Below are 13,556 nucleotides of genomic sequence, written 5' to 3'. Positions count from 1 at the left end.
ACCAGGTGTGCCACAGTCCATTCTGCAGACCTTGACCAGGCCTTTTACTGCTCTGAGATGGAGGGCCAATATGTGTCTCTCAACATCCCCCAAAAAATAAATTTAACCATTTGTGGAGTGGAGGTGTTTGGTTCTCAAGTTGGTATGTCTTTCCAACACATTTAAAAATGACATATTTTATAACATGATGATCATTTTCCATTTAGTTCATTGTAATGGCCGATGTCGATTGAAAACTGCTAAATAACAGAAACGGATCTATTGACTTCCAGCAGAACTTTATAGTGGCATTTTAACACGGTTTATTTACATGTTTTCATTATTGAAAAAAAGGCTTTTAACCCAACATGTATGACCCAGAGTTGAATGTAAATAAAGCAGTGGGTGGAGATAGGAGGTAGGTGAAAACAGAAATTTTGTAGTGCTACACCAATCCAGCTTTTACTGTTCCAACACCGATGTCAGTACTTTGGCTTCAACTATCTGCCAACACCCGATATCAAACGATACCAGTGTAGAGACTGAATATATAATTTATTTACTTTAAACACAAAAAGCATGTGTAAAAATGATCCAAATGTGTTTTGTAACATTTATCATTTATAGCAACTACAGAACAGGTTTGTAAAACACGTTTTGGGGGTAACATTGTCCAGTAAATAGTCTTTTAAAAAAAAAAATAAACCAAAACGGGATATCGACTGAACCAATATCTTAGATAACATTTTGGTGTGTATTGCCTTCTATCTCATTTCACCTTCACGCTGGTGCATCCCTAAAATTTTCTGAGCATTCAAGCCGTAAATACCGGACAATACATAATTCGTCTTACATATGTGAATTAATTAAAATATCAGCTTATGGTCATGAAGCATTATAACATGGTGGAAAGCTCATTAAAGTTGATTTTATTGTGTCCTTTAAGCAAATATGACACAAAATCCAGCTGTTTACATTCTATAGAAACAAACTTATATTTTTTCATTTTTATGGAACCAGAGTCAGCTCCAGTCCCTCCACCAGCCCCCCGTTATAATTTTCCCAACGCGAGCGCACAGATTGGGGGCCGCACGGTGTGGTTGTTGGGGGGCCGGTTGTGCTGGTCGGATGCTCTGCTCTACTGCAGACGGCATCACTGGGACCTCCTCAGCATCCACAGCCAGGACGAGCAGATGCAGGTGGAGCAGCTGATCGCACACACCTCTCTCTCTCCTCTTTCTGACCATGTGTGGCTGGGACTGCGCAGGTACTTTAGCATGTCTGAATGATTTGGTTTTTGTTTTGTTTTTTTGGAAATGCTGTACGCATCTAAAAACACGATAAACAGAACTAGTTAATTTTAAATGGTTTGCACCAAAGTTACACCTCACTTATGCAATCTGAGGATCCTTATTATTCACCTGGTTTGGCGGTCCTAGTAGCATTAAGAAGCTTATCGATCTGTCCAATCGCAAAGCTGACATCCCTTAGAAAAACAAGAGAAAACCCTTCCTTTTTCCATTGCTAGAGCATGTTTATATCTATTAAATATGGGACAACACCATAGACTGTACAAAGAAGTGGACTAAGTGAGCGTGTCGTCACCCACAGCTCATCGAGGCTAGAGCAGGTATAGGGGCCAATACGGAGTTGAGTTTCGTATTTGGAATTCCGACTACGAGTATCACAGCAACTAAAGAGCCAATCAGAGCAAGGCTGTGAACATTTTAAGACCAAAATGACGAGTCTGACAGCAGCAGTTACAAAAAGAGGGGACACAGTTTTTCAATACAAAATGAGAGTCGAAGACCACAGCATAATTCATATAATTTTCAGGGACACTGCGTAATCAGTTTTCTCGTATTTGGCTGCTGACGAAGAGGAGAAACAAGCCCACACGGATTATTCAAATTTTAGTTTTTAAATTTACATCTCTGCCCTTCCAAAGTAGCATGTTGACAGTATTTTGCAAAGCCTAGGATTTAAATAGCAAACTACTGAATTATGAAGACTCTGTATGTGTTTGACAGAGAAGTGATGGGTATGCGGTGGTTCTGGATGTCAGGGGAAGCGGTGACTTTTGACAATTGGAGGATGCACCCCCCTGTGTTCCCAAACCCGTGTGGTGGCATGGAGAGGGACACTAGCCTGTGGAGCCCGCTGCCCTGTGGGGAAAACAACAACTTTCTCTGCCAATCAGGTGAGCCAAACATTCTGGTTTTAGTGTTTAGTGTTGTTTTTCCATGAATCCGTCTGGTGCACTTAGGTGGAGTGTGCGGGACATGATTGTTTCCAAGGAGAGTCATGCATCCAGTAGGAATGTTTTTTTAAAGACGCTGAAAACAACTAGTTCATTTTGAACAGTTTGCAGCGGTCCAAAGTTATTCCTCACTTGCCATATGCATTCAGAGCGTCCTAATTATTCACTACAATGAGTTTAAACGCACTCTCTCACAACTCTCACAGAGTCTCACCATCATGGCAGCTGATGAACACACAGCAGACTTATTTTGACCAAGAGCTGCTTGTACTGGGGCAAGACACAGTTTGCCAAAATAAATGGGGTTAAAATAATGTATAGGGGCTTTAAATATTATAATGTAAAATAAAATTGTAATTCAAAGTAGATGGGTAAAGTTTAACACCACACTCCATATCATTCCAGGTAAAGCAAGAACATCAATAATAATATCTGTATGTTTGTTTTTTGTTGACTTTTATGTGAAGCACTTTGGTCAGCTGAAGTCGTTTCAAATGTGCTATAGAAATAAAAACAATTTTAGATAAGCAGATGGCAGACCTATTAACAGAAACAGTTCTAGTGCACCTTTAAATAAATGCAGTTTCAAGAAGACTGTTCATATTCTTGTGTTGAGAGATTGTACGTTATCATTAAAAAAACATTTTGAAGGGTTTTTGTAGCAAACTCTAAATATGCTGCTGTGCCTCTAGAGGAAGTCTGGCCTTGTACTTTGGTTTAAGGTCAACATGATCTTGTTTCAGGATTGAACCAAAGTAATAAGTCATCCTTTTATATCTGAATATTTCAAATGAAGTCACATTTTGAGTCAATGTATCTGTATTTACACTGCAGTTATAACATGGGATATGCATAGTGAGGTAAACTAAGATCTGTTTTGTTGTTTCTAGCTCCAGCACAGAACACTACAAAAGTGTATTACTACAGCAGCAAGGACCCGATGCCATAACCAGCACTGACCTCACTTTTCAATGTCATTATTGTGTGTCTGTACTTCTTATTCATTTGGTCAGATGTAGCTTTTCAACTTTGTGCGCAATGCGGAATAAACCCATTGAGTTTGAATGAATGTCGCGTGTTCTTGTCATTACGATGGATAATAATAATGTGAGTTCACCCAGACACACCGTGGTGTAACGTTCTGGAAAACCCCAAGTTAAATCACATTTTAATGAGTGTTAAAGGTGTGGCACAACAACCACACATAATGACAGAGTGAATCATACTAGCTCAAGCAGGGCTAATTAATATAATCAAAACGTTAATTATGCCTGACACGTTATTAGTGAGACATACATTAGATAACTTTGGCTTGAAATTCTTGTTCAATTGCAAAAAATGTGTGACAAAAGTTATATTTGGGTGTTGATTCTGAAGCCGATTATCCAGTCCAAAAGCAGGAAGGCCATCTCACTTTTGACAGACATATGACTCATCATATGACTAAAACCAGTTTGTAATAAACTAATAGGACAGATACTGACTCCAGGGACAGACCTGATATTTGGGCCTTTTAATGTCGGCTATCGGCCTTAAATCTCCAGCATATTTCCATATTTGTTATGGTTGATCTGCTGCCTTGAACATTCACACAAGAATTAGGGAAAAGATTTGCAGCTAAAATATAATATGATTTGTGGCTCATTTGTGTAAAACTCAACTTAACAAAATAACCAAAGCATTACTTAGGCTTGTGCTTTGGCCATTTTGTTATTTTGTAAACTAGATTAATTTAAAACTATATATTTTATGCTCCAGTTTTTGTTTCATACATATTACAGAGATATAAACCACGTCAATAACAGTTAAACACCATAGACTTCTGTCCTGTCCTCAATTTGAAACTATGGTGATTCAATAATATTATGATGGATGCAAATCAAATGTGCTGTGATCTCTCAGTAAACACGCCGCGTGTCCTGGATGTTCATATGATCTGTGGATATCCTGCTCCACCCGTACTTCGCTACTGTTGACCTAAACTGTTTGTCTTGGGTTGAGGAACTCACTCATCTGTAATATTGTTAAAAAAAAACTCTAGAACAAGTAAAATGCACTAAACTAAATGGAAAAACACTGGTGGGTGAATAGTGTGTGTGACACATGAAACAGTAGAATTGTAAAAATACTAAATATGAATAAGTCAACCAAACAATATGGCATTAAACTTAACTAGTACTTTCACTACACGTTTTATTGCCCAAACATGCCTCAATGCCACCTGCCTGTCTCCATGGTGACAACTATGTTTACATGATAAATGGCAATTTTTAGAACCAATGAACCACTCTCCCATTGACACACACATTCATACACCAGTTTACACAGAGACGGGGGGAGGGTTTAAGTGTTTCAATAATATTCATTCAATAGCATTCATCTGTGTGAGCTGGAATTGCACCGCCAGTGGACACAAACTACCAACTGAGCTACTGTCACACAAGTTTAATGTCACTAAAGTTTAATGCTATACTGTGCAACATTCCAGGGGACAAGCTGGTGGCAGACACTACCAGACTCTTCTACAGAAGTTTACTTCATCTACATCACTCCATGAAGCGTTAGTCAGATATTAGTAATGAAATTTAATCTACAAGTCAAATAACAAGGATAAACATGTGATATCCATTACACTGAAGGGTTAGGGTATATAAGAAAAGAGTTTAGTCCAAGTGTTGCCCAGTGACAGCCCCAAAACATCACTGCTCTAGAGGAGATCTGCAGGAGGAATGGGCCAAACTACAGCAACAGTGAAAACCTCTGGAGACAGAAAACGACCTGTCACTGCCAACAAAGGGAATATAACAAAGTATTGAGATGAACTTTTGTTATTGACAAAATACTTATTTTCCATCATCATTTGCAAATAAATTCTTTAAAAATCAGACAATGTGATTTTCTGGATTCTTGTCTCTCATAGTTGAAGTGAAACTATGATGAAAATTACAGGCCTCTCTCATCTTTTTAAGTGGGAGAACATGAACAATTGGTGGCTGAATAAATACTTTTTTGCCCCACTGTACATCGTATTGACACTAAGTTGAAGTTCGTCTGCTGGCATCGCCGTGTTTGTTTTGGTTTATTTGAGCACTTCACCTTTGGCTTCTGCACAAACCTCAATGCTACTCTGTGATCGGTCCATCCGGTCGATTAACACAACTCACAAATATGGCGAGAGTCTGTTGCTTTACCTGAAATGTTCCACTGCATGATATTAAACTTATCCATCTTGCTTGGCTTACTGCCCAAAAACATGAACAAAATATGCATTATAGAAGTTATGCACTGACATTTTATTCATAAAATGCTCATCATTCCAACTGAGTGGCACTGAGGCAGAACTATGGGCAAAAATTTGTTTCTTGGCTTTTTACTGTCTCATTTCCATGGCACTCATTTTCAACACAATGGCTCAGAAACATGTTCTTTAACCCTATAGCGTCGGATCCTATCGTCGCCCATAGAGCGCGGTTGCGGACTTTCCAGCAACGTAAATCCGCAACCAGTCGTGCTTTCATGTAAATTCAAACGGCGTCTCAAAACGGAGGCACGGGCTATTTAAATATTTTACCCTCATTACAGTAATCTGCCTCTGTTGTCCCTCGAAGGTGACGAATGAGAGCGCGGGGCTGCGGAGATTTTCAGAGTCACTTTATTCGATGTGTAAAAGAAAAAATACGGATGGATATGTAAAAGAGAGGTAGTTGTGTGGAAAAATGCACTAAATTATGATACTTCCTTTAATGTGATTTTTATGGCTAAAAAAAGAATAAAAGTCTAGGTGAGCTGTACCGGTCCATAGTGTGCTCAGTCCTTGAGTTAAGGAAAGGCTCAGTGTCTTAGCCAAAAGTCTGTCAGTGATAAATGTGAGTGAGCTGTGTCCTTTTGGTTTCACTGTTCTCTGATTTTAATACATTTACTTGATTTTCTTGTTTGTCAGAGCTGTAGAACTTCGGATTTATTTAACTGCAACAACTCTTACACATTTTGGATTTAGCATTTTGAGCTTTTTCAGGTGAATATATTACTCACCATGGACTCTCATGTACCTTTGTCACTCACTGATAAAGTTCCAAAGGTTCCAAGTTATCGTGAGCAAGGTGGCTTCTTCATAGACCTGTTCTGTAACATGGCCTTGTGGTGGCACCTGCTCATCTCAGTCAATATTCAGTTTTCTACAAGATTCAAGTTTAACTTTATTGTTCCACGAGTAGAAACAGGTCTTGGACTATCCGCCCATGCAGCAATCAATGCTGTGCAATGCCATACTGCGGAACATCCCAGGAAAAGCACTAACATCTCCATGGAGACAAGATGATGGTGAACGCTCCACCAGAAGTTCTATAAATCACAACCAAGCACAAAATCACCAGTAACAAGCTCTGCTAAAAGGAGGACAAATAACACAACCAAACTTAAAATGGGTACAACTGTAATGGATCATTTTAGAAGAAAATGTGGTGTAGTGGCCTTTAGTGCAGGTCTTAAGAATATGTGGTAGTTGACAGGTAGAACCAATACGTTTGGAAACAGGTAGAATGCAGGAATTATTTTTGTGCAACGCCACCGTGAGGCCACTCTAAGACCTGCAGGTAAGGACTGAATGGACAAAATGTACATTCTTCATTACAAGATAAAAAAAATTAACGTTAAGACATTTAATTTAACTGATGTATTAAGTTAAACTAGATCAGAAGCCATTTTCTCATTCACATAAAAGTGGCCAGTTTCAGAAATCCATAAGGCAATTACAGAAATACACAGGAGCACACAAAATGAGTGCACAACGGCATCAACCCAAATAGTCCACAGTGGACACAAAGAGGGAAGAAGGAGAGCCCCATGCCAGTCCTGTAGCAGCAAATTTGAAATCGTTCCCTAAACTAAAATCGGTTAAGGTTTTTAGAGAAATACTGACCTGCAGCACTTCAGAGACATAACGCAGCACAGGAGAGGCTGAGATGATCCAAACAGCGATACTTTTTTATTATTTTTAACTCTGGCTATTATCAGGGTGACTGGCTTATGGATAATTAGTGGGGAGTGCATTTTTGTTTTTGTTTTTTTTGTTTGCATAAAGCCAGTTGTTGTGCTCCATAACCTTCCATTACAAAATGCCTATTTTGACAATCCTTTTTAAAAGCCAAAAAACATTATTGCTGTTTAGTGTTTTTCTGTTGGAAACTACACACATGAAAGAAACATTTAAGAATGTGATTTTTTTTAAAAACTAAATTACCACATTTTCCATGACTGCTTAAATCCATAGCTCTATTATTGCCACATACTGGCATAAACCAACTCCAAAAATGAAAATAAACGTGACTTTCCCTGATGTCCTTGAGATGTCTCGCCCACATGAACACTCAGAGGGAACATGGAGTTTGTTGTATTTTTTGTTTTGGTAAACAGTACAGAACATGCTGATTTATCCCATAGACTCCCATTATAAATGTATCATTTAACTCTGGTACAACTTATGGAGAAAAATCTCATTTAATGCACATTTTTAAGCAGCGTTACATTTTGTGACATTAGAGATACAAAGATACTACAAAGGTTTTTTTTTCAGCTTTAAATCTAATATTTGCTGTGGGTAATTAAATGAGTGGTGAAGCATTACTGGTGTGTTTTCATTTGTCATTTACTGCTGTTGTGTTTTTTGTTTACAAAAACAAATAGATTTTTATGAAAATCATTGTAATAAAACAATGTGCTTTACCCTTTAAATACAACAATCTAAAAGTGCTACAGTTTAAAGCCACTTTTTCATAGAATGTTCTGTGGCGCCCTCAGGTGGTGCAGTAATACACTGCACAGACACAAGAGGGTAGAAGCATCAGTCTTCCATAGTGCATGAGCTAAAGTGTGAAAAGTTCACAATGACATGAGTCTACATCTGGTTCATGTCAGGAGTTGGAAACTACCAACATTTCATGAAATTTATTTTGTCAAAAGAAAGAATTATTCCCATAAAATACGATTCAGAATGTTTCAGTCCAAATTAACAGAGGTTATTTTAATATTTGGATTAGGCAAGAGTTTGTCATAATGGAACATCTGTCTCAGACAAGGAACCTACCTCCAAATCTAAATTTCATAGAATTTTTATTTATTATTACTTTTGAAAGATTCAAGTTATTCCTGTGACCATTGTGAGTTTTTCTTTCATTAGCCAACAGGTACCAACATTTTGTGCACATGTATAAATGTTTATTTTTTTCACTGTTCTGATTACTCGTGAGGGGGCAATCCCTTTACTTAAATAAGGGGAGGGTGTCCTCATACCTGAGGAAGGTCAGAGGGGCCGAAACATCAACCAAGAGGTGATGAGACAGTGTGCAGGAGTTTTCTTAACCTTTCAGTCAGCCCTGTCAGGTGTGCAGAGTCTGCACAGAAACTAATATTAACATGATTAACATGATGATTAACATATTAACATGAGTTCGCCCAGGCAAATTGTGGTATAACGTTCAAAAATCCAAGTTAAATCACATTTTCATGAGCGTTAAAGGTGTGGCACAATAACCACCCATGTGAGTGAATGAATCATGCTAGCTAAAGCAGGGCTAATGTAAACTGACACACCCATACACATTATGAGACATACATCAGCTAACTCTGGCTTAAGTTTATATCAACTCTTCCTCAAAGGAAGCAGGAAGGCCACTTCACTTTTGCTTGACATCCCATGACTAAAACCAGTTTGTAATAAAACAATATCCAACATGACAGATACTGACTCCAGGGACAGACCTGATATTTGGGCCTTTTAGTGTCGGCTATATTTCCATATTTTGTTTTGGTCGATCTGCTGCCTTGAACATTCACACAAAATCTTATTTTAACACTTTGATAAGAAAGGAAAACTGCACTAAATGCAACACATAGTTCTCTTAACGCTTTGTGTAAAAAGGGTTTGGGGGTAGTTTGTAGTACATTTAACCCACAATATGGACCAGTACAGCTCACCTAGACTTCAATTCTTTTTTGTAGCCATAAAAATCATATTAAAGGAACTATCAGAATTTAGTGCATTTTGTCACACAACTACCTCTATTTTACACATCCATCCATATTTTTTCTTTTACGCATCGAGTAAGTGATTCTGAAAATCCCTGCAGCACCCGCGCTCTCATTTGTCACCTTCGAGGGACAAAAGAGGCAGATTACTGTAATGACGGTAGAATATTTAAGTAGCCCCATGCCTCCGCTTTGAGACGCCATTTGAATTTACATGAGAGCACGACTGGTCGCGGAGTTACGCTACTGGAAAGTCTATCGGCGACGATAGCATCTGACGCTATAGGGTTAAATGACGTAATTTGAGGAAAAGAACAAAAATCTGTCCAAAAATATTGTCAGAGCTTATCGGCCATCGGTTGGTCTGGGTTCTAAACAATCGGTATCAGCATCAGCCATGAAAAAAAAGTCAGTCGATCTCTAATGCATTTCGAAGTTCAGGTTCAGTTTTAAAACAGTTAAGGGTGTGGTAAAACGGTCATGGGCACTTACCACAAATACAACAGCTAAAGCCGGTCTAATATAAACTATGAACAGAGTCAGTAACACACACACACACACACACACACAGCATTACTGAGCCATTTCTCTAGTTCCTGTCCATGCTCTAGTTTTTACAAACACAAAACTAGCACTAAGCACTGGTGTCAAACTGTGGGGAGATATTTATTAAGTTCAAACCATAAACTGTATAAAGAAGTGGACTAAGGGAGAGTGACGTCACCCACAGCGCCCGACTCCAGTCAAATGAAGCTCCTGGAGGGTGGCAATTATACGGGAAGATTCTGGAGTCGAGTCTCATATCTGGAATTCAGACTGCGGGTATCATAGCAACCAAAGAGCCAATCCAGAGGGAGGCTGATGAAGGTAACGCCCCTTCCCACCTGCATTGATGTTTTTAGCGCGGAGCAGGTGTTTACAAACACTTGGGGAGAGAATTTACCTGATTCGTCTGTTAACGTTCATGACCTTAACTGGTCCCACCCATTTTTATTGTAAATGTGACTAACCCTCGCTTTCTTTGTGGTGGCACTTCCGTTTAGGTGGAAATCCTGTTCCTTTCAATAGAGAATTAGGGAAAAGTTTTGCAGCTAAAATATGATTTGTGTAAAATGTTCAATGTTCATGTGCAACAATAAGTCCACACTGCACCGATTCCCTGTGCAGCTTTAAAACGGATCTGTAGTCCATATAGAACTTATTCACTGTCAAGATCTGCCCCGTACAAAATAATACAACGTAGAGCGGGTTAATATGAGCCAATGATTGATATGGTTATGGATATGGTTAAAACAAGTCAATGGAGCCAGAGTAATGCAAATTATCACCTCTTATTTGGAACAAGCAGGTTAGTTATGTCCATTTATATATACAAGTCTATAGTTTAAACAAACACATTTTAATTAACTGTCCTGTGTCAGCCTTAGACCAGTTGTCTGAATATATTACGTTTTTTGGAAAAACACAAAATTAAACTGCCCGTGTTCATAAAATTAATAAAATGGATAATTAAATGATTGGAAGAGGACAGACCCAAAGGCATAGAGTGTGGAGAGTAGACAAACAGAAAACTCAACCAAACCATTACTTAGACTTGTGCTTTGGCTAATATGCTGCTATGTTATTAATTTGTATGCCAATTTAATTTTTTGAAATATTCTGGACGTTCATATGACCTGTGGATATCCTGCTCCACCCGGACTTTGCTACTGTTGAGCTAAACTGTCTTGGGTTAGATTGCTGAATTCTCTTGTTCTAGATTTTATTTTTAAGAAAACTATAGACAAACAAAAGACACTAAACGAAATGGAACAACACTGATGGGTTAAGAAATTAACAATTAGCTTTGCAAATAACCGCTTTATTTACAAACAATATGAATAGTGACTGACACAAACAGCAGAATAGTTGTAAAAATACAGAATATGAATGATAAATCAGCAAAACAATATGGCATTAAACTTAACTAGTACTTTCACTACACATTTTATTGCCCAAACATACCTCAATGTCACCTGCCTGTCTCCATGGCGACTGCACAAGCAGGAAACACACAATTGCTTCTGCAGCAGTTTACCTAATCTACATCACGCCATGGAACGTATTAATTAAAATATTAGTCAGATATTAGTAATGAAATTTAATCTACATGTCAAATAACAGGATAAACTTGTATCAGTTAAATGGAAGGGCTAGAGTATATAAGAAGAGAGTGTGGTCCAAGTCAGTACCACAGACGAGAAAGTGAAGGTTGGTCATTCTTATGTTCGAATACTGTAGATTTTATATATATATAATGTGTGTGTGTTTATCTGTTATTTCAGGATTTCATCTTTAGACTTCTGCAGCTTAAACTTCACCATGAAACTGCTGGTGCTGTTTCTCTTATGTGCCACAATGGCCCATGGAAAAGGTGAGTTTTTAGTCAAGATACTGTAACTGTAAAACTGAGAAAGATGTTTTTGATATGGAAGTTGACTGGTCAGAGACTTTTTATTGTACATGACGAGATAAAAGGTAAAATGTGCTGATTGTAGGCCTCTAGATATAGATTATTTGCGTATAATTGATCAATTTTTTTGCCATTTTGTTTTTTTTGTCTCTGGTGAAGTTTAACAAAATAAATGTCAATCTTTCATTTTTACATTGCAAACCTTTTATACAGAAGATCCCGAGGTGGAGGTGACTTCTGAAAAACTTGAAAAGCACAGTGAGTTGGGTGAGAGAGCGGCCAACATAACAGGTTTGCAAATGTATACTTTATCGTTTATGTACAGACCTATTTATGTCATACCATGAGTTTCCGCTGCACTCTGCCGCCTGCCTCGAAAGTGTCACATGATGTTGCTATGATGTGTCTACTCAGCTGAGTTTGAACAGAACAGTCTTCTTACCTGGAGTAGGATGACATCTGCAGTCCGACTTCTGACAAGTAGGAAAACTGCACCAAAATATGTTAAAATCAGCTGAGCCACCACGTCACAGAAACATCATGTGACACTTCTGAGGAAGGCAGCAGAATGCAGCCGAAACAAACAAGGTATGAAACAACTACAGGTTTGTAAGTAAGAATCTTAAGTACAATCAATACAGAAAACCTCATGAACCTAACCAGACTTTTGCAAATATAGTCCTAATAATAATTAATAATTTAACAGTCAATCTATAATTGTTGCATCATAAATGAGACTTAGAGTATTATGCAAAATCAACCTTTTGGAGGTTCTGTAATGTTCCCTCATCAAAAACATGCCTGGACAGGGTTTAGATGTCATCCATGTATGTTTGAGGAACCTAGCGATCTCTGCCCTATTCAAACCCTCCTTATGGTGACCAGTACCATTCTATCCAATGCTCAGCCCAAAAGCCTGCATTACCCACGCTCCCACACGACAATTCTCCATAAATATATAAAAGTACGAGACAAAAAAAAAAAAAAAAACCCAATACATTATGACTTCACAAATCTGATGAGATGTGCAGTTGTTCCTTTAACAGGATGCACGCCGATTGTAATATGATAGCGCTCTGAAGGAGGAGTGACTAAGTGAGGGGGGATTAAAAAACATGTTCATACGTTGTTTTTGGTGAATATAGCATTTTCAATAAAAGTAACCTGGTGATCTACATATGTAATGTTTTCAGTTAATACTCCATAGAAGTATAACACCCCCTCTTTCAATAACACTTTACAAAATGTCTTAAAATCCCGAGTTTCAGCAATCAGTCCCTAGCGACCATCATAAAACAAGAGAATGTTGCAAATACAGAAACCAAAAGAACAAGATTAACATGTTTATTTTACAGCTTTACGCAGACCAGAAGAAATGGATGACACTGAACTCTTTACAGGTCAGTTTCCAGATCAACACACATCTTCAAGACTTTTCAGCCACGTTAGCTTTGTTTTCCCTTAAGTGTCCCTCGTGACCATCATAAAACAAGAGGATTTTGCAAATACAGAAACCAAAACAAGATTAACGTGTTTATTTTACACTTTTAGTCAGACCAGAAGTAATGGATGACACTGAAGGCATTGAAGGTCAGTTTCCAGATCAACACACAACTTCGACTTTTCAGCCACGTCAGCTTTGTTTTCCCTTAAGTGTCCCTCGTGACCATCATAAAACAAGAGGATTTTGCAAATACAGAAGCCAAAACAAGAAGATTAACGTGTTTATTTTACAGTTTTAGGCAGACCAGAAGTAATGGATGACATTGAAGGCAGACCTATTGAAATAGATGACATTGAAATCTTTGAAGGTCAGTTTCCAGATCAACACACAACTTCAAG

General features: G+C 38.1%; 1 protein-coding gene across 1 annotated transcript; it reads left to right on the top strand.

The window, feature by feature from the left end:
- Positions 1-14: 14 nt before the first annotated feature.
- On the top strand, positions 15-3,199 carry LOC129457119 (snaclec bitiscetin subunit alpha). Its single transcript, XM_055229160.1, has 4 exons — positions 15-142; positions 1,000-1,246; positions 2,010-2,179; positions 3,130-3,199. Exons 1-4 carry the CDS (start codon positions 58-60, stop codon positions 3,186-3,188), a joined length of 561 nt encoding a protein of 186 aa, XP_055085135.1. The 5' UTR covers positions 15-57; the 3' UTR covers positions 3,189-3,199.
- Positions 3,200-13,556: the final 10,357 nt, after the last annotated feature.

Source organism: Periophthalmus magnuspinnatus, chromosome 18, assembly GCF_009829125.3.
Source record: "Periophthalmus magnuspinnatus isolate fPerMag1 chromosome 18, fPerMag1.2.pri, whole genome shotgun sequence".
NCBI classification, from domain to species: domain Eukaryota; kingdom Metazoa; phylum Chordata; class Actinopteri; order Gobiiformes; family Gobiidae; genus Periophthalmus; species Periophthalmus magnuspinnatus.
The sequence above is the reverse complement of the archived record's forward strand: the minus strand, read 5'-3'. Positions and strand labels throughout refer to the sequence as shown.